General features: G+C 38.2%; 1 protein-coding gene across 1 annotated transcript; it reads right to left on the bottom strand.

Moving 5' to 3' along the window:
- Nucleotides 1-1687: 1687 nt before the first annotated feature.
- LOC140228867 (gastric triacylglycerol lipase-like) lies at nucleotides 1688-23082 on the bottom strand. The gene is made up of 7 exons (XM_072309137.1): nucleotides 22725-23082; nucleotides 12812-12929; nucleotides 11771-11969; nucleotides 10801-11050; nucleotides 4572-4802; nucleotides 2819-2887; nucleotides 1688-1933 (listed from the first exon to the last, which is right to left on the bottom strand). Exons 1-7 carry the CDS (start codon nucleotides 23052-23054, stop codon nucleotides 1688-1690), a joined length of 1443 nt encoding a protein of 480 aa, XP_072165238.1. The 5' UTR covers nucleotides 23055-23082.
- Nucleotides 23083-23434: the final 352 nt, after the last annotated feature.

Genomic DNA, 23434 nt, shown 5'->3' with positions numbered 1-23434 from the left:
TTAATGTACTCACTCATAGTATTATCTTAGCTCTATAACTTCTGATTCTAGAGAAGATTTTTAAAGATTCTTTCATTTTGGGGGTTTGGCCCCCCTGGGTGGGGCATGGTGCCCATTTTAACAAAATGAGATCCTAACCCCCTAGGGATGCTACTTGCCAAGTTTGGTGAAAATGGGTCATGGGGTTCTCAAGAAGAAGATGAAAATGTACAATTTAGGCCATATTAGGACCCCTCCCCACCCCCCTCCCCTGGGTCCCAAGGGGGGCACCCCTGATTCTGTCATCAACAAACTTGAAACTACAGTCATCAATGTACTAACTCATAGTATTAACTTAGCTCTATCACTTCTGGTTCTAAAGAAGAAGATTTTTACAGATTCCTTAATTTTGGGGGGTTTGGGCCCCCCTGGGTGGGACATGGTGCCCATTTTAACAAATTGAGTTCCTAACCCCCTAGGGATGCTACCTGCCAAGTTTGATGAAAATCGGTTTTGGGGTTTTCAAGAAGAAGATGAAAATGTAAAAAGTTTACGCACGACGCACGATGGACGACGGACGACGCACGACGCATGCCGGACGAAGGGCGATCGCAATAGCTCACTTGAGCCTTTGGCTCAGGTGAGCTAAAAAAGGATCTGAGCATATATGTGAAACACTCACCCTGTGGAGATTATACAAAAATATACAATTCAAGACACACAGGGCATAATATATCAATATCTACAGAGTACTATAACATCTCATTCAGAAGAACAATTCTGATTTAAATTTGGCAAGACTTATAAAAGCCTGAGACTTTATTACAGACACACACATGATTGAATAAAAAAAAGATTCAAAACAAAACTCATTTCAATTCTTATGTATTTTATTGTTTTCAGAATTTCTTATGTATTTCTTTGTTTTTCAACTTTTGTTTTTTCTTTGTTTTTTCATTGGAAATTGTCACTGACCACTTTTCTACCATAATTAGCACAAAATTAATCAATGAAAGTGATTAATTGTAAAAATAATCGGGTTTTTATGACCTTCATGACAGAGCACTGTTTTCCATAGGAAATGTACACAAAATCACAAAATTTTGCCCGTTTTGAGGCGACATTCCGTTACAAAAATGGGCGTGGCTTCGCAAAAGTATGCGCGGACGTTGCAAATTTGGTCTCAAAAGTTGCGCGAGACTTGAACGAAGAAAGTCAAGAAGCCTCGCGACAAGGCCTTCTCGCGTTACAGAATTATAGCGCGAAACGTCGAGGGGGGGCGGATTCCGCCCCCCCCCCCCCCCCCCCCCGGCCCTTTTAGGTTTAAGAAACACCAAGTGCAGTTGTACAGATCTTCTTTCTCATGCCATCTTGGATCTTTGAAAAGGAATCAATCTTTTCCCGTATCCATCGACGGAAGGGAACTTGCACCAGTCACCTCATCACTGCATGAAGGGCTCATTTTGTCTTCATAATCATTTTTAATCGCAAAGATACCTGATTGTTGGTGATTCACATAACTTTCATGCATAATCTCACAGAACAAAACAACATAAATGAATGAATGAACTCTGAAAATTGACAAAGAGGGAGAGTGACAGAGATAGAGATAGGAGCAAATGAACTTGGTGGGGACCAAGATTGAAAGTTTATCGTCACTATGCAGGATATTCAAAATCGTGCTTCACATTCGATCACAAACACAGACTCAGAGCCCAGCTGCCATGCCGTCATGAATGAGTCGGATGACGTCGTCGTAGAGAACGCTCTTTGCGTCCATGGCCCAGATGAAGTCGAGATGCTCGAAGTTCTTGATCTCCTTGTTGAATACCAGCTTCCTGATTCTGGGAATGAGGTTGGCGACGTCCTTCGGGTCGGCGAGGAAGTCGTCGTCGCCCCAGAAGAGCGCCACCGGAACCTTGAGGTCCTCGACGTGATATTCTGGTGGTGTAGTCTGCAAATGAAAGAGAGGCAGCCTCTTCCTGAACATACAGTCTGACCTTGATTATCTAACCATCTCTTATACTAACTTCTTTATCAACCAGACTTGTTCACGCAGTGAAGATGAAAAAATAAGTTTCAAAATTTAAAACTCAAATAAAACATGCACGATTTACCTATAATATTCTCAATAGAAACATGAAACAATGTTTCAATTTCTATAAAACATGCATAATTACAAGTAGGCTACCATAGATCACACCACCACTGTGGTGTATACGCTACCCACTCAGCTATCACTAGGTTGGTAGCTATATGTACTTGTACGTGTACATAAACATTGTCTCTTCAATATCTGGCAAAATTGTTTTACTATCCGTACAGGCATGATAGGTCCTGATAACAGAGGTTGGACTGTACCTATATGTACAATGACCCCCACAACTTGTTCTCTTGCAGCATTAGAGGTGGTAATGGCCAGGGGAGACAGTCTCTAATAGTGAATGATGCACTTTACACATACACATCCTTCCTGAAATGCCTGCAACTTATTAAATTAAGGACAGTGTGCATAGTGTACCCACAAAAGCATCAGTGCTTGTGTCATTGCTCATTATGACATTCTATCACCTGTGAGTGTAATTACACAATGCAAACTCCTGAACAAGATTACTGACAGTTTCTGATAAAAGGCACTAGAAAGCTGGGAGTACTTTAAGTCATAAGGCATGACATATGTAAGGTGGAAACATGCATCTGAAACTCAATTAAAAACTGAAATAAAAACAAACAAACATAAACCAACAGCCAGCTGCTTACCTCTAAGTTTACAAAAAAAAAAGGAGGTGTACCTGCAAACTGCACAGGCCAATGTTCATCGTAACACTGGATTACTTACACTGTTATATCTGATGCGATTTTGTTTCCGTCCATAGTCGTACATCTGACACTTTCCTGAAACAACCATCTGTCAAATGAAGAAGATGAAAAGATCAACAGAAATATAAAGAGAGTCTCATTACAGACAAAGGGAAAGAAGAAATGCACAAAGTTCTTTCTTTTCTTTCAAGAATTAAAATTGTTGTTTCTGGCAAGCACTCTTGAATTTCATGTTGACTCCTGCTTCACTCATTCTTATATGCTGAGCATAAGACCAAAGACATTTACCGTAAAAGCTTTTATTGCTACTGAGGTGGTCACAGACATTTTTGTGAGATGTATTTTTGCAAATTGACACCAAGACTATCATAAGTGCACTAATGCCTGTCCGTTTGTGGTAATTTAATGTATTGTTAAATTTGTGGCCCAACACTTCAACAGTGATTCCCGAAATTCATGAGAATTAAACCCTCAGGAAAATGGCAGCTTTTACAGTAGGAGTCACCGAGCCTTGTCGTATTCTCAATGCCAAAACCAGGTGACTGACTTAGTAAAAAAGAGAAACATACACAATACACACAAATTCTTGTTTTTGAGAGCCAGATAAAAATGAAATATATAACTTTTAAATTAAGTGAGCTAATCATATCTAATGTCAAAGTTGACAACCTTGAAAACAGCAAAATCACATATGTAAAAGCAGAACAAAGAATAGGTAAAAATAATTTGAAAGGGGGATTATAGTTATGATATTACAAACCAAAACGATGTGAAAGATGCTTGCTAGTGCAGTGGTTAAGAGCGAACACCTCCTCATTGAATTTGCATAATTACGTGGATGCAATGGTGACAAATATGGCCATTGTATATGAACATTTGAAACTTAAATGTTCTGTGACTGTCCTATACGTGACCCTGCATCACAAAACAAACAAAAAGTCGCCAGACATGGATTTTTAGGGAAGAGTAGATTCTGAAAGAGCAGACTCTAAGCTTTAAAATGATGTATAACTCAATTCAAGTGGACTCTCCTAACCTATCTAAATATTGGAAAGAAAGGACACACTCTGGAAAGTGTGAACTGAGAAAACAGGCTCTGAAGTACAGGGTGTATTCAAGCGCTATAATCTTTACCAAGCCATGCTAGCTGCGGGTGAATGGAACAAAAAACAGGATGTTGACCACCGGAGCAACACCAATGAAGGGATTATCAGATTAAGCTCAAATTAAGCACGCTTCATTAGCACATTCTGTACATGATTACTGCCAACTTTCATTGCAGTGGCGTAATTGTTTCTAAAGTTATCGGAGTTGAAAGTGAAGTGTATGGACAGGGTTTATGAGAAATGGGAAGAGGGTTCTATGAGAAACAACAATCACACAATTCCACTACAAACTGTTCGAGAAAAACTGCTGAAAACACAAGTTCCTGTTTGTTTTATGATCCCAAACTTTAATATAATATAGAAAAAGACTTGCTCTTTCAGAACATATGAAAAACTCAAGATTGGTAAAGTTGACCCATTTCACCTATTTTCAGTTCTCACACAATATCAAGGTGTGCGACTTTTTGTTTGTTTTGTGATGCACGGTCACATATTGTGTCTGATTTGACTGAAACTTTCACTGATCTGTTTGCAATGTTTTCCTTAGAAATCTACTTGAAGATGGAGATGAGTTTCCCTTTAACATGGTGCAGAATGAAAACAGTGTCAGACCAGAAATTTGTGCACGTGTTTCTTTTCCCAACCCAAGTTTGGTGCCATTGTTACCTGTATAAAGTGCTTCATGTTCTGCAGGGATGTTCCGGCCGGTTCGTTGGACACGTAGACCTGGATGCGGGAGTCGTTCAGATGGTGCTCGCTGAAGCCCGCCAGAAGCATGAGGAAGTCGGCGCAGAGAAACTCCGTCGGTGGAAAGGCGCAGATGGTGCGTGCCGCAAGGTCGTTGGTGATGAAGTTTTTCGGTAGGAACTCGTAAAGTCCAAGGAGAATGAGCTCATCCTGTCACCACATGACAAAAGAAGAACAGGGAGAAAATGTTAAAGGACAAGTTCACTCAAGTATATGTACAGATTATGTGAATGCAGCAATATCAATAGAACACATCAGTGAAGGTTAAACGAAAATCGGACAATCCATTCAAAATCCATATTTTGAGCAATACAAAAGAGCTCTTGTCAGTAACAAGTCGAGGAATTGTGTACTTTTCATAGAATATGAAATTTTGAGGAATTCTCTTTATATTTTCTTTATGTTGTTGTAATACATATGTGACACTGCATTTAGTCTTCTCATCCAGCAATGGCTGCACAGAAACATTAAAACTTCATAACTTGTGAACGCACTGTCAGATTTTTATCAAAATTTCACTGATGTGTTCTCCTGACATTGCTGCATCCCCTCAATCCACACATTATTTTGGTGAACTTGCCCTTTAAACTTTAACTTACTGCCATGGGAACCTGGTATACCACATGTTTAATCTATGGGGAATGACATAATGTGTATTTCACACTCAAAGGGACATCAGAGTGATGAATTCTTTCACATTGATAACAAATTCTTATGAAGGAAATCAAAACAGAAAGTTGATGAATACAAATCCGGCATCATTCCAAAGATAGCATAAACCACCACAAAAAAGGAAACAAAAATAAAACAGAAACATCAGTAGTGCAAAAATGGAGAGGAACAGCACCCAAACAGGAAACATCACTTATTCTCAAAATTGATCTCACTACATAGAGCACAATTTAACAAAAAATATTCATGCATGTTTCATAAAAATCAAAACAGAAACCAATAATAGTACTTGTGGAATTATAAAGTTTGAATGCATACATGTATACTTATATGCATCTGATATCAGTCATAAGATTAGCTGCAAAGTTGACGAGCTGATGTCATCTCCTACAAATTCATTCCATATACAAAATATAAAAAAAAAAAATAGAAAAAATATTCCTTGGTTGAGCAAATAGTAAAACACTGGAACTTTAGAATTCTCGATGCAAAGGATGCAATTTCGTATATATGTATATCACATATATATACATATATATATATATATATAGAAATATTTGAAATTTTGCACAGATTATGTAGAAAACACTTGGAGGCATCTGAGATGATGATATCACCACTTCATTGAATTTAACCTATTAAAGGATAAGTTCACCTTCATTAACATAAGGATTGAGAGAATGTAGCAATATTAGTAGAACACATAATTGAAAGTTTGAGGAAAATCAGACAATCCATTCAAAAGTTATGAATTTTTGGAGTTTTTTGTGCAGTCACCACTGGATGAGAAGACTACTGCAGTGTATGATGTCACGTGCGTACAACAATATTAGGAAAATATAAAGAGAATTTCACAAAATTTAATCTTTTGAAAAAAGTACACATTCCCTTGACTTGTTACTGACATATGTTATAGGTAATATTATTCCCATTGCCTTTAGAAAGAGGCAAGTCAAGTGCTCTTTTATTATGCGAAAAAAGTGAAAATATGTTGAATTTTCTTTACATTTTCTTTATACTGTTGCACTCATATGACATCATGAGCCTTAGTATTCTCCTCATCCAGCGGTTCCAACACAAAAATTTTTAAAATTCATATCTTTTGCATCGATTGTCCAATTTTCTTCAAACTTTCACTGATGTGTTCTATCAATATTGCTGCATTCACTCAACCCACATGTCTATGAAGGTGAACTTGTCCTTTAAGCCTTAAAAAACCCCACCAAACCATTGTATAAAAAAACAACAGCATATTTCTAAGGTTTGGAGCTGTATTGTTTTATTACCATTCGATATCATTCATTGTTTGTGTTTCAAATGGTAGACTCAAGTATTCTCTTTCATGTTATTCTATTCATATGCAATTGTTCATTTTGGTTACAGAAGTTCTAAATCCTTGATTGCTAAATATATAACTAATTCTTAAATTGGCTACACAGCTTGAAAGATGAAAGTTCCTATTTTGCTCTCAAACTGGTAACTTTGAGTAAACTTCTGATCTTGTGCAGATGTAGTGAATTCAACTAGTTCCATTCAATCTTTCTCCAATCTAACATATCCAGGGAAATTCACAGGCACCAATGTAATTATGACAGGTTGATTACATTTCTGCAGCTAACTTCCCCCAGGAAGTGTGCTTGTGACAAATATCTCATGCTTTGTGAAAACACTGGACACTTCAAAGTTCAATAATAAAACTTCTTTGTTTGATTTCCCCCTAACTCAAGAAGTACACTAAAAATGAGGTGCAGTTCCTTTGATACTGCAATTATTTGGACTTGTTCAAAGTTGCACTACAAGAAATGAAGTTGTATCTCACTGAATGTTGTGTCATCTTTGTGTTATCAACAAACATTGTACCCTGCACTCAATATTCCTTGACCTGTGACACCAAAAGACCTCAAACTATTTTGCCAACCCCAATATGCAAATGTTATTTGTCCAAAGTGAATAGATTACCTATTGTAATGCTAAACATTACCACGTTATACCATCTGATTCCACGTGATATGATACCAAAATCTACAATATTCGTGACAATTATTCAACATAGGAGCATGCTCCAAACTTGGATTAACCTTTAATCTAGGAAATCTCTGAAGCAAAGTGACCACCAAAAAAAAAAAAAAAAAAAAAAAAAAAAGTAACAGGAAATCAAAACTCCCAATGGGACTTTTTATTGGTACTAGAGGCTAGGATTGATGGACTGGTGCCATTCTACATCAAGAAAAAAAAAAAAAAAAAAAGCCCAGAAAAAAACCCCGTAAAAATTACAGCAAAACAATGTGTTTTGTTCAGAAGTGGATTTATCTTACTATGTGGCTGTTATACATGCAGAACCACACCCTCATCTATAGTAAAATTAAACAAAAACTAGAAATGTTGCTACGGCGACTGGTATGCCTCTGCCATAATGCATTATTCTCCTAATAGGTCTATAGTACAATGTCTTGACAATGTGTGATGACAGTTTCACATAATTGGCAAAATATCAAAATGACAGGTTTGACACAAATGTGCTGAATGTTCACTTTCCTCGAACTATTAGTAGGTTTAATTGGATGAATGACTAAATTGTTAGAGTGCTGGTATATGGGGATTTGAGGATTTTTACTTGAATTCAGACCCTTTTATGAATTTATGTACTGAGTAATTTACAAGGTAATGGAGAAAAAGTGTACAGTCAAACCTGTCTATAGCGGCCACCCAAGGGAAATGGGAAAAAGGGGCCATTATAGACAGGTGGCCGCTATAGACAGGTAATCCAACTTTGTGCGCTTTGCTTACATACATGTATCATCGTTGTATCTTCACATGTACATGTATGTGTGTATGTATGCACACACCGTGCGTTTCATGCATTTAACCATGCCGGTGTATATGAAATTGTTGCACAGTACTTTGTGTTTTGTCGTGGAGAAAGCTTTACACTAGTGCATTATTATGACTGAATGAGAGATAAGTGCAGCGGTGGCGATCACTGAACGTTGCCCGCACGGCTACAAAGCAGAAAAACACGCTGAATTATCGGCTCGGCTACGGCTCCATTGGGTTTTTGGCTGCTATAGACAGGTAAAATCTACCGCGGGAAACAAAATTTGTGGCCGCTGGCCGCGTTAGACAGGTGGTTGCTATACACAGGGTCTTTAACAGGGCTTTTCTCTCGGGGGGATTTTTAAGTGGCCGCTATAGACAGGTGGTCGCTATAGACAGGTGGCCGCTAAGGCAGGTTTGACTGTAATTTCAGTATGGTAAAATATCTGTATTTAAACCCGGCCTTTGACCCTCGACCTCTGACCTTAAAGTTCCAAAGAGAATACTGTTGGGTAGAACATGCATAAATATGTAATAAATTTCATGATGATACCTTGAGATATTTTCCAGATATTGAGGAAGAAGGGAAATTTAGCACTTTCCCTTGACCTTTGACCTTTTGGCACGAAACAGTCCACATAATATCTTGTTACATAAATATGAAGTAAGTTGTGACATTTTGAGGAGTTGACCTTGATCTTTGACCCCCTGACCTTTGACCCACGACACCCCCCATTCCCTAGACAATAACTGCCAGTAAGTACATGTATCGTGAAGTTCCACGAAGATACCTTGAACCATTTGCAAGATATGAAGAAAAGCGTACAATTTCAACATTTTGACTTGACCTTTGACCCTTGACCTCATGACCCGAAACTCTCTCTGGAGAATCTTTATTTGGTAGTTCATGTATACACTAAGTTTCAAGAAAATACCTTCAGGCATTGCATGGATATGGGGGAAATAGTGAAATTTTGAGCATTTGACCTTGACCCTTTGACCTTGAGCATGTGCACTCAAAAGTTGATAGGCACAACTTCACCCCCTTATACATATAAGTGCCAAGTTTCATTAGGATACCTTACACGGTTTTTTAGTTGTGCTGTCCACAAAATTTATTACGGAAGGACGGACGGAAGGACAGACGGACAGAAGAACGGACAGATGGACAGACGGACGGTCAGACGGACGGAAAGACGGACAACCCGAAAACATAATGCCTCCGGCACCACTTCGTGGCGGAGGCATTAAAAAAAAAAAAAAACTAAACCAAACGAAACCCTTGTTCGAAACTCTTGCGAGGAAGTAGTTTCTAAATATAAAAGATGCATTTGACCCTTTTGTGCTCATGCAGTCGGCAGCAAATTGCCAAAGTAGAGTCTTTCAAAACTAGCGGTATTTGGCAAGGTGAACTCCACAATTGGCCTTTAATATTGTGTGGTAGAGAAATCAACAATGAAGGGAAGGAAGACACACTTTCACATGAAGGCCATTGTGATGCAACAGGATTTAATTGTGTAATCGCTGCAGTCTCTACTCAGCAGCAAGTACATCTTGTAGCTCTGGTGGGAAACCCGTGTCATGTGGCTTCATTAGAGCCTGCTGGTAGGAAGCAATAAACTGCGAACAAAGCATGGCAAAGGATCAATTTAGCGTTTCCTTTGAAAATGAATGCTCTTGGCATCTGAAAGATAAACTTTAAAGATGAAGAGATCTGACAAATGATGTTATGACAACAGGGTCTGAACACATCTGAAAACAGTCGGTCACTGACCATCCTAAAAAATGGTGTGGTAGGAATCAGGTGTGCTTACACAAGAAGGTTGCTACCAATAGATTTCAAGCAACTTCAAGGAAGCATACAATACTTACAAGTGTGACAATTCTATCTGAAACTACAACTGTACTTGTTACCCAATGGTGAACTTTATGCAACTCGTGTTTGTACTTCAAGTGTTTTTTCAATTCTAAAAGCACACTTTTTGGCATTATTTATTTAAAGTGCAGAAGTTTGCCAAATCTGTACCATCTTGATGAGATAGTTTTGAGGACAGGTTTATGCTATTACCAGACATCCCAAAAGCATGGATTAAAGTAAATCCTCTTCATGTTGCTTTGCAAAAGAATAAAGATGTATAAAAGAATACCTGGCTCCATTCCCTGCCAGAGCTTTGCACTCTCACTCGCTAATCCTCTTAAAGCAGTGGATGGTACTAATGCTGAAAGACCTGAAAGGTGAGATTTGCGAGATCCCATGCTCTGTAGTGCATGTATATGTCTGTACGAATCAATAGAAAGTGCTCCGTTTCTATTGAGCTGCCCACAGTAATCCTTGTGTGGGTATGGTGGATGACTATGCTAGCATGTGATGTGTGTGTGTGCATGTCTTCGCCCAGTTGATATAAATGCTGTATTATCACACTCTGCAGCTCAGTCTACATAACTACATGTATGACCAATGTGTCTAAACCCATTTCAACACGACGTGGAATTTACTGCTGTCTTCACTCTGATGAGGTTGACACTGCAAGAAACCTCCACATGCTCAGAGGTCAAAGGTGAGCCAGAACTTGAACTTAAAGAAAAATAGGTGAAAAAGACAGGAACGAGTAGGATTTGATACAGAAACAGAAACATAATCCGAGAACAGGAATCAACTCACAACCAGGAGCTCTATAACTCCAGTGTAGATGAGATCCCTCAGCCCAATGTTGATGTGGGCCACCGTGTAGACCGGTCCCAGGGCGATGAGGGTGGTGACTTTCCTTCCCAGCTCGGGATTGATGGTGAACCCCGTGAATGCGATCAGCGTCCCCTGGGAGTGGCCCACGTAGGCCAGCCGGGACTGGCCGGACTTGCTCAGGGCAAAGTCTAACATAGCCGGGAGGTCGTACTTTGCCATTTCGTCCCAGCTGTGAGGAACATACAAATGAAATGTCAAAAATGCAGCACTCATTTTCATCATCAAGTGTTATCCATTGCAAACTATAATCTTCTATGCTTATTTGTTTTTTCTTCCTTATGATCAGGGGTGTGAGAGGATTTGGAAATAAAAATCTGAAAAAATCTGAAACTTATGAAAAAAAAATCTGAAGTGCATTACACTGCAGATTTCAATGCATTTGAATTGCAAAAAAAAAAAAGTCTGAAAAGCTTGGCTTTGGGCAGAGTAAAAAAAAAAAAAAAATCTCAAATCAGATTAAACTCTGAACTCTCACACCCCTGAATGATAGAAAAAAAGGGGGAATTGGAAAGTAGCAAGCTTTGAATGCCAGTGGAAATTTGCAAAAATTTCAGGCCACGAATATAACTTGTTTTACAGTCATTCTGCAACAACAACAACAACAACAACAATTACAGAAAACAACTGAAGGCTAAAATGAAAGAACCGGCTTATTATTCTTTCATGACGAACACTTAAAATGAATTCCAGAACATACATATGAAAAGACAATGCAAAAAATGACAGAAATAAATTGGAACTTGATGGGTTCATGAAAGAAAGCAAGATGAAGCAGCAGTATGGATGTACATATAGTAAGTATCTGCGTCTCTCAACAATTCACAAAATATCTTGGTATTAAAGTTTGTTTCTCTTTTCTTTCTTTCTTTTTTTTTGATCATCTACTTGCCTAAATTCCCAAAATTCTTTTTGGCGAGGACTAAGAGAGATGTGCTTCTTGCTGTATGTGTTCCCTCGCATGTTTCCCATCCACACGTCATAGCCCAGATCAGCCAGGATGAAACCAAGGCTCTCATCGGCTGGATTCTCCACCCAGTTTGTCGAAGCAGCCAATAGGCCATGCTGTAGAAAGACAACAGGTCTGGCACCTGCGACAAGCAATAAAAAGACTGTGTCAATGACTTTAGATTGTGATATTACTCTTAGTAAGAACAGCACTTGCTACTGTAGTGGTTTCTGTCTTCAATTGCTCATCCACTTGTATTACACAGATAATTGATTGAATGTCAGGAGGAAGGTGTAATTTGATTCAAGGAATGACTTGGTTGCAGATATCCCCTTGTCTAGTTTATTCTCTTTAAAATGAAACTGGTATATGATATCTGATATCAAGAATATTAAGTACTCATTGTCCTTTTGGGGGTTACAATTACAAAATAATGAGCCTCTAATTATGAACACTTTTTACCAATTTTCACTGAAACTGAATGGTCTCAAAGACTTTATTAAAAATTTGAGGGGAAAAGGGCATACACAAAGGGTGACAATTTTCAAGCACATCTTGAGCACTAGAAGTGAAAGAAAAAAAGAGCTCTATTATGACTCCCTGTGCATCTTTGTTACTTCCTGAACTAAATCTTCACATTTCTATCTATAAGAAAAAGAATAAAAATATTCAATAGTACTATTTGGATTCTCAAACAGAATCAATTTTCACCTCACAATTGAAGATGCAGATTTTCTTGATCTCTAAAGAAATTAGGTGTGTGAATCCATACTTCTCCTGAGGCAATTGTACTCAATGATTGAACTAATGTAAATGTACGTATGCATGCACACAACTGTCTGTAAACCATGTTAAACACAAAAAGGCTTCAAAACTCTTACGAGACATGTTCTGGGCCAGGGACTTTGGACAGTGTGTATAATGCTATAGGGTTTTCTGCATCAGGCAGCATTCAAAGCACACAAAAGGTTTACATTTACAAACCTGTGCCAATGCCTTTATTTTTCCCATGTGGAATGCGAAAGAGTCCCAGGATGTAGCCGTCCTCAGTCTGCACCTCGTATTCCTCGATCGGATAGCCTTTGCTCCAGACGAGACCACTCTAGTCAACAGAAAAAGAACAACAAACACACACACAGAGAAAGGCAGGATGAATATGGGCCATATTGCTGAAAAATAATCCCAAAGTTGTCAGGAATAGGCAATAAGAGAGAACACGGAACACAGAAAGACATATCAAACAGTTTGCCAGTTTTCTACCCATGATTTATATGTAGGGCATGAAAGCATGTATGAAAATGCTGAACAAAACAATCAGGTGTAATAGCTAAAGGAGCCCTTCATACAGAGGGAGACTTTCCTTATTATTGTTTTAAAAACACATGCAGGGAATAATTTTCCAACTCAAATTTGATTTAATTAGCAATTTCAGCTGATGAACAATATTTCAAATGGTATCCTGTACATTTTTATGGAATAAAATTGCTACACAAAACATAGTTTGTGTAGCAGTGGTGTAAAAATGCATAGCAAATTGTGATGCAGTACCATGGTACTACTTGTAGGAAAATTATCCCCTGCATTTTTGGTTAATATATTTCGCATTTTCATCTTTACCCAACAAATATCTTGTTATTGCAGCATTATGTACATTTTGAAGCAAAATAACTTTGCAGGCCTACCAGATACACAAATGTTCACTGCTTGCTTGCTTCTAAATTATCAGGTCCACTTCAAACTGATTCTCTTCAGTACCCTTTAAGAGAACTCGAAGTATGCCAAGTTTCGGAATAATCTCTCATACGCACTTCACAGCGGTTTCTGTACTTAATTTCTCTTTCTCTTTCTCTCTCTCTCTCCCTCTCTCTCTCTCTCTTTCTCTCTCTCTCTTTCACTCTTTCCATCTCCAGCACACATCAAGTAGTGAAAGTGCACACTGACAATGACAATTATCTACAAAGTTATTTTGTTTATCTTGGCAAAAGTAACTCTACTGGAGTTTGAACTTTCTTCTGATATTTGAAGTAAGCTGACAATTCTATACAAGGAAACTCTTTGGGGGTTTTCAGATGCATTGTCACATCTTTAACACATACTGTACAGTTTAAGGGCATAAACATACTACAATGTCAAATAGTATTAACAACCCTTTCTATGCACCTTGATACATCCCCCCCCCCAAAAAAAATATATATATTATATACCAATAAATGAAGTATAGTTGGAATTTCGAACAAGGAAGCAATGTCAAAATCAATGAATTTCACAATGCTGTAAGGGAGAGCTGAGTCAATCTCCAATGAAATACTTCAGTCAGACTAACCCGCTGAGGACTGACCGATTTTGCTACAACACATACTTTTCATAGACCCCTGCCCGAGTATACTCGGGACTCGTCCTCAATGGGTTAACCTGGGAAAGTGTCACAGATATGCATTTTGAAAGTGTGTGTAGCTGTATCACATCCTAAGATTATAAAAAGCCCAGTGATTAGTTGAGTAAGAATGACTCCTGGTTGGGGCAAAGTCAGAACAGGGAGGTGAAAGAGAGACCTTAAATCTCCCTAGTCAGATACAGTTGAAATTTGTTAGCTTCTTGTTCTTAACACACCCCACATCCCCCCAAAAATAAACAAATCCTGTATAATTAGGTGATCCGAGTATCCTCTCGGATCACCTTCTGTATCTGTACTGACTCTTTGTTTTTCTTCTTCTTCATTTCTGGACAAAAGTTGTGCAGCGGTGAACTCAGAAAGTCCTCTTCCTATCAATTTCAAAATTATACCATATATGTATCATGTCCCAAAGATGACAGATCTAATAAAATCATAGTGATCAGTCGACCGTGACGTCACTATGACGTCATAATATGAAAACACATTCTCATTCATATCTCATTAATGGAATGGAATTTTTCAATGAAATTTACGTCACATATATTTCAATTCAAGCGGACTCTACTCATATTCTCAAAATTCAGACCATTTGGAGCATTTTTTTAAAAATTGAAAAAATTGGACGGACGGGTATGCGCGCGCACATATACGCACGCACAGCTCATATGCAATAGAAATTTCCCGTTTTTTCACACTGATCGGATGTCTGAAATGTCAAGGAATATTTTTACCAAGTTTCAAGTCAATCCGACTCAATTTGACTTTGTACGGGCCCGTCAAAGTTGAAATTTTGGGCGTGCATCTATGGCGATATACAGTGCAACTATGCCAAAAAACCACCAATTTTAAATCCGATTTTACTCGTCAGGATGGATGGTGACCCCCATTTTCTTTACATATTCTGAAAGCTGATGAGTTGTACTGTCATTTCATGGGTTGGTGATGCTGGAAAAATGATTAAAAGATTTCAAATTTCTTAATAAAATAAAAAAAGTAAATTTTCAAAATGACGTCATAAAATTTCAAGTTCACTCAAGCACATCTCACTTATCCTTTGCCGATTTTCACCCAGATTTCAGTACAAATGCTCTTTCATCAATGTAATTACACAATTTTGATTGGAAGACGGTATCACCTCATAAAAATTGATTGAAAGCAATCTTGTCAAATTTGACCAGTTTATGTGTTATCTCTATGGGAGTGCAGTTTTTCTGGAAATGAAAATTGACATGACTATCTTTTTCGAGCACTAGCTCACTTATGCTTCGGTGAATTTCTCCCAGATTTGAATATATTGTAGCTGAGACTTCGGGCTATCGTAAATGTGCCCTCTTTTTCTTCAAACGACGTCGGCATCACGTTGGAAAACTTGGTTAAAATTGGCACTTGGCTTCGATGCAGCGTCATTTTGCTTAATACACAGGGCCTATGGAGGATGAAATAGGTCAGTGCATAGCGCATCCAACTCGTAATCCTAAGGTCCACGGTTCGAGGCTCACCCCTGCCAATATTTTTTTTTTTTTTTAAACACTTTTTTCTTCTCTTTCTTTAGTTAGTCTTATTCTCCCTTCCCAACTTTATCTTTTTCTGATTTCTTTATGCTTCTCCTTCAAATTTCTATACAATACCTTAATTTTTTCTTTTTCTTTATTTCTTCTACTTTCTGTGCAATAGGTCAACAACAACAATGGCTATCAACCCCATATTTTGCACATGTTTAGTTCATGTCACGAACATCATTTCACAAAATAACAACTACTTCCTCCGACACCATCTTGGGTGCTGTAGGTAAATCAGGGTCAAAGGTTAAAAGTGTTTAATCCTGTATCTTGGTAAATACACGTCCTATCTTTCCCACATTTTGCACACGTAAGGAATATGTTGCAAGAATCATTTCACAAAATAACAACTTTTTGCTCAGATGCCATCTTGGCTGTGTAAAGTGGGGTCAAAGGTCAAATATACTTCATTCTGTAATCTCATTAGTGTATATGGTATCAACGTCATATTTTGCACACACATGGACCTCGATAGACTGATCATTTTGTAAAATAACGACGCTTTGGTCAGACGCCATTTTGGCTGTGCAAATGAGGTATTATCTCTATGGGAGTACATTTTTTTCTGGAAATGAAAAATGACATGACTGTCTTTATCGAGCACTAGCTATTTTATCCTTCAGTGAATTTCTCCCAGATTTTAATATGTTGTAGATGAAACTTTGGGCTTTCGTTCATGTGAGCCATATTTTTATTGGAAGTCGGGATTACGTCCAAAGACCTGGTGGAAATTGACGCTTAGCTTCAATGTCGGGAGATATGTCTTTCTTTCGGTGACTTTCTTTGCAATAGCTCAAGAAAAATACGCCCTTTTACCCCAACATTTTGCACATGTTTAGTCTGTGTCAAGTATATCTTTTCATTAAATAACAACTACATGTACTTCATCAGACACTGTCTTGTCTAGGTAAATTAGGGTCGAAGGTTATATCATTTATTTCCTAATATATCGGATCACCTAATTTGTCAGTGTTGACAAATTCCAATCATAACTATTGATGTGGTACATACTATACTGTGTGTATGCACCTTGAGAACTCTACAGAGTGGATTTGACACAATGTACAACATAAGTCATATACAGCTTTTTGTATATCATTATTACATAATTTGTATCATACTGTCTCTCTTACATGTATCTCCATGATGTTCAGAGAGGACTTGTAAGCAACATACACTGCATGAATATGAACATCAGTTTTGTTTGTCATACATGTACAATGTACATTTTAATATCAATCTTAGCTCTGAAATAAGCTGTAACATTAGAATTCAAGAAGCAATGACACCAACAAATTATCTTTCATTGTAATAGGCACCCCCTTACCCTCCTATGACAACATTATGATGTGTACTGTACTACATTTTACAAACATATTACTTGTTTGTTGCTGTGTATGAACACAGGGTACATGTGTATCAGGTACATAGCACATGTTCTTGTGAGATAAAGGCCTAATTTTAACTCTTGAATGGACTTGGAACTGAAAAAAAATATAGATTTCGAATAAATGCACCTCTGCGACAAGGGAGATTAATAATCTTAAGTGCAGATTACGTGTACTTGACTCATAAAGAGGGTCCAGGCTTGTTTTGACACGCTTTTATCTCTGTTTACATGTACAATGTAGAGCTCTCATGTCACAAGTATCCCCACCGCTCTGTTATTTGTGGGCCACTTTGTACAAAATCGTAGGTATCATCTGCATGCCTCGTGCAACCTCACATGTATCTGCATATATTCAAAAGAAGGAACTCAAAATTTCCAAGTCAGCCCCCCCCCCCCCGAAAAAATAAATAAATACCAAAACACAAGAGACAAGGAAAAACAATCATTTTACGGTGTTATATGGACGAATGTGATTGTGTGCCTTTTGTTGGCTGCATACACTGGTACATGATATTGATTTTCATAAAAAGTTGTACTGTGGGTGTTTTTGTTTTGACAATGACAAAGACAAAGACAAAGACAAAGACAAAGACAAAGACAAAGACAAAGACAAAGACAAAGACAAATACAAAGACAAAGACAAAGACAAAGACAAAGACAAAGACAAAGACAAAGACAAAGACAAAGACAAAGACAAAGACAAAGACAAAGACAAAGACAAAGACAAAGACAAAGACAAAGACAAAGACAAAGACAAAGACAAAGACAAAGACAATGACAATGACAATGACAATTTGATCATCCCTTGTCACTCTTACAGGTTATTTGGAACAACCATTAATAACTTGTTATAGAGAATGGCTAAAAACAAAATACATGTAAACATAAATCAATAGAGACAGTCCTTATTTGAACAAAGACAATTCATGAGATAACACAAAATAATGACTGACGTATTATCAGTTCATCAAATGAATATAAAATCAGTGGGTCTCCCAGCATGGCACCAGTAAATCAAAATAATTATGTGAAAAAATCAATTAATTTGTAAATACAAGTAGATCTGTCCCATTGTGCATAATCTGGAAAGAAACATTGCAAGTAGTTTTGATAGACTAGTGGCTACTTGAAATTATCTACATTATTTTATGGCAAATTTTACCAAATTCCTACAAGTTTGAGGATTATGCAGAATAGAATAGCTGTTCTGTTTTGAAAGTATCAATGGGCCTACTACCAGTGTAATGAAATGTTTTCTTTTTGGAGAAATGATTTCCTATAAGTAGTAAAATAAGAGACCCAGGGGTCTCGCGCACACCCGAGTATCACAAGTTCACCTTCCACACATTCTTGCAGACTTTGAACTACAGTGTACAGCTCTAGCACTTCTGGTTCTAGAGAAGAAGATTTTTAAAGACTCCCCAATTTCAACGGGTTTAGGCCCCCTGATGCCCATTTGAACAAATTGAGATCCTATCCTCCTTGGGATGCTACATGCCAAGTTTGGTGAAAATCTGTCATAATTGGGTTTTTAAAGAAGATGAAAATGTAAAAAGTAATAATATGCACAATACACAACGGATGCTGGCCGCTGGACGCCGAAAGAAGAGCGATCGCTATAGCTCACTTGAGCCTTTGGCTCAGGTAAGCTAAAAACAGGACAATCTAGTATAATATTTATAAGTAGAATTTGTCACCCAGTGCATGTGTATCAAATAATGTAGAATTACGTAACCTCTTGCTTCTGGTAGTGTAGTGAGTATTTCCCATAAATAATTGGTAAGTGATGAGAAGAGCATCTAAATCTACAGAGAATTATCTTTTCCCTCTCAGTAAGTTCATGCATAAACATCACAGTTTAATGATTGTTTAAATATTTGGTAAGTTTTGGAATGAGAGTTATCAACTAAATTGTAGCAGATAAGTCCTGTCTATGCACACATACAACTTTTTGACCCAATTGTGACTAGCAAAGACACAAGTGTTTCACAGGTCACTCGTTCCTATACAGTCAGAGAGTTGAGAGTCCCCCTCCCCCATCCATCTCAGCAATACAAAAAAACAAAAAGAAAATAATAAATGAAAGAAAGATACTATTCAGAGGGATGAAGGCTCAGGTTTGAGTTTCTTCAGTTTGTCTCCCTCTACAAATGAAAATTTGTTAAGATCGCAACTGCTGATCTGTAACACTGGTTCCTTTTTTCCGACATGTTTGTTAATTTACAGATCAGCAGTTGCGATCTTAACAAATTTTCATTTGTAGAGGGAGACAAACTGAAGAAACTCAAAAATGAAGAAAATAATAATAACAATAACTAGAAAAGCACTCTGACAGCGCAGACCTCCGCCAAGCAGCTGCTTTCCAATGATGATCTTGCTCTTCCATAGAGATCAGTGATTTCCACCAATACGTATGCGTGCTGAAAAGTCGTCCGATTTCCCAATATAGAAGCCTTTGTTACGTCATAAACCCTCAGCTGGGTGGTGCGCCTCGCCCTTGCAGAAACTAGAGCACGCACTTTAGTGCCCAAAAATGCCCAGCTTGAACTCCCAAGTTCATTGACCCTTCCTGCCAAAATATCAAAAATCCTTCATAAAATCCATAAAAATTTCCGGATCACTACCAAAATTTTATCATCTGTTCTTTGTGTCATTCTCAATCTTTCCCGCAAGTTTCATCCAAATCTGTGCACAACTTTTTGAGTTATTTTGCACACGGACAAACAAACAAACTAACTAACAAACAAACCCATGGTAACGAAAACATAACCTCCTCCCTTGACGGAGGTGATAACAACATCGATACTGATATTAAATTTTGATGATTATAATGATGATAATGACTTTAATCATAACTAGAGAAGCACTCTGAGAGCACAAACCTCCGCCAAGCATGCAGCTCATTTCCACCACTGATCTTATTCTTCCATAGAGATATCAGTGATTTCCACCCATACGTACTTATAGCACTGTGTGCTGAAAGTCGCCCGATTTCCCAATATACGTGTACAAACCGTAGAAGCCTTTGTTACGTCATAAACCCTCAGCTGCACGGCGTGCCTCGCCCTAGCAGAAACTAGAGCATGCACTTCAGTGCGCGCATGCAAACCTCAAATGCGCGCAGCCTGAATTCCCAAGTTCATTGACCCTAGTCTTCTACCTGCCAAAATATCAAAAATCCTTCATAAATTCCCCCAAAATTCTTGGATCATTACCAAAAGTTAATCGTTTGTTACTTGTGTCATTCTCAACCTTTCCTGCAAGTTTCATCCTGGGCAATCTGTTAAAGTTCTACTTTTTGAGTTATTTTGCACACGGACAAACTAACTAACTTGAACGAACACACAAACCAACGGTGACGTAAACATAACCTCCTCCCTTGGCGGAGGTAAAAATAGAAATGTATAGAATTTAGGCAACTGGATAGTACAGACATTACATCATACATTTTAAAGCAAAGGATGACACACTTTTTTGTGTGTGCTTGTGCTTGTGAAAAGACAGACACCCTGCAATTTCTAATTATATGCCAAGACCTCATTATAAAGTAACCCAATAGCTTTTTACTTTCCGCCGAACTACACAGTAGCTTAGGGACAGTAGTGGTTACTTTTGGTGATATACTATTTCGGATAATTGTTTAATCTGTGGAGTTTTGTTTTCATTGTACATGTACACCTGTCTGTGTACAGAGTAATTGTCTTGAGAAGATGATTACAACCCTTTACACATCACACACTATGTACTCTGTAAACCATCAGCTCCAAAAGCTTGAAACCAAAAATCACTCAATATCATGTGTGGCTGAAACAGAATTACATGTACAACATACAATCACAAATGTGACATACGGCCTTTCAGTATCACATGTCACAATGATTTGTTGTTGCTTCTGGTTTTGATTTATAAACCTCTCGGAGACATGTATACTTGTATCTAACAATGGATAAAATGTACACATGCAGCTGCACCTTGTGAGGCGATCCTAAAGCAACTGCAATGGGGTGGAAAAATAATGCCCCCTGACCATTTTTAAATGTAAAAGCAGCTTTCAAAAGAAGAAACTACAAGTGCATCAACTCTCCTTTTTTTGCTAAGTATCAGAGTGGGCTCAGTTTTGACAAGGAAACATCCACCATGGCATCACCAAATAATTTCTGTCATTTTTTCATGTGCAATACAATTTTGCCTTAGCCTTACCATGCCCTTAGAATCTATGAATCAGTCATTATCTGATTGCATGAAAATGCATCACATAACTCAGGATGATTTTCTAGGCCTGCCCAGAAAATGTCCATCTTTGGTTTGAATAAAAGGGGTGATTTGAGTTTTTTTTTTTTTTTTTTTTTTTAGGCTGAACATTTTGCTTTCCAAATGTAAGGTTTGGCAGCATGGAGTTACACTGTAAATACAGTTACACTTGTACAGCTGTACATAGAAGTGTTTTTGACAGTTTCAGAATTAGCAGGTGAAAGCAGGACTTCATGAAAATCCTATAGCACAGATATTACTTATTGAAAAAAAAATGGTCAGTAGGAACATTCAACAACATGACAAGAGTGTGCTGAATGGCTATATCAAATTTCAAGCTATTCAATCTGCCAGTTCCTTGAATGGTGTTTACTACAATATGGACTCGAGTTTTACATGTAGGCCCAAGTTCCTCATTTGTTATGTGACATGCCATATAAATACACTCATAAAACTTCAAAGCCTTTTCACATTCCAAGTGACATGATGATGAATTCTCATCTGTACAGGTTGCATTTTTGTCACTGTGAATCAAAAACATTAATTCTGATCAAAATACAACATTTTGATTGAGACATAGAATTTTGAGCTTTGTCATCATCACTTTAAAGCCGTAAACTTCTTCAGTTGTACAGAGTCTGGGAATTCCCTCACTCTGCTCATGAACCTCTGTCTACAACAATCCTCCTCTTTCATACTACTGAAAGACTTCTCATTTTCATAGGGCATCAGATCACTTCACAGTATAAAACTGGATGCCCAAAATGCCCTTGAGTATTTGCCATTTCCAGTTCCCTTATTCCCATAATTCAATATTATAGAATAAAGGAGAGATCGGAGGGGGAATACATTATTGATTTTGTAGGCAAACAAGGAACCAAATAAAGCAGGGCATACAATTAACATACTTCCCTCACTTGCCCAAAGAAGTATTCAGCCTATTTCAGGCAAAGTAATAAAGTCCTCATTTCACAGATTTGCCCCCACTTTGCTGGAGTGCAAGTTTGGGTCGGCCATATTAAACCCCTGGGCGCTCCTTGTACCGTGGACCTACCCATGCTTGTACACAGTTACAATTGTATACTGTGCTTGTGGGAGCTTCGTGTTCAGGCTGGTCGCAGTTATTATGTCGGCCAATGCAATGGACACATGAGTTTGTAGCACCCTCCCAGCATCAGGGCAGAGCCAAAACTAAAGAATAAAGAATAAAGACATTGCTGTTTAGGCAATGCGAAAAGAAAGGAAGAGAACAAAGGGCACAGTGGCTGCTGTCTTTTCTTTGACAGATCAGCATTTATTTACCATATTGTAGTGGTCATCGGGGTCAATGTGTAAGGTGGACAGCGGAGGAGAAAGCGCTGCCATTACAGATGGGTGGCTGTCCTTCCACTGGTGAATCATTTCTCGCAACTTAGCCAGGCGCTCCGAGGATCTGATGCGTTTGAGAAACCTGTCAAGCTCAACTTCATCCAAGTCGACTCCATCTTGAGGAAGCCCAGTTTGTTTTGCCGACTGATGAAGACTGTCTGCTGGTGCTACTGACTTTGCTTCGTTAAAATTTTGCATCCATGACTCGTTCTTATTCTCGGCACGGAAGACAAATGCACTGACATGCACCGAGATGAAGAACATCAGCTGAATGATCGCTAAGAGTTGAGAAGCTGCCATTGCTGACTGGATCCAGTTCTTTGCTTTCTCAACTCAAACAACAGTAAATTTATTTAATAAATTTGGGCAGTGAAAGAACTAAATTAAGTGCAGTCTTTGGACATCACTACTAGAACCCTATAGTGTATTCAAAAACATATCATCTTGATAGCGAGTGATACAGTATGAGAGTGCAATGTTCTGCTCCGAACTGTCGTTAGCTCTCTTCTTCGCTTTCTACCTAAGCTAAGGACAATATGCCATAGCATGGGCTGAGCTAACCTCCCTCGGACCAGCGGCGGCCCTCTACTCCTCTAACCTGTCGCTGTCCTGCCTGGCTTGAAGTTGTAGTAGAAGCTAGTATG

The sequence above is a fragment of the Diadema setosum genome, chromosome 5 (genome assembly GCF_964275005.1).
Source record: "Diadema setosum chromosome 5, eeDiaSeto1, whole genome shotgun sequence".
Taxonomy (NCBI): Eukaryota; Metazoa; Echinodermata; class Echinoidea; order Diadematoida; family Diadematidae; genus Diadema; species Diadema setosum.
This window is presented reverse-complemented; position numbering and strand designations above follow the sequence as displayed.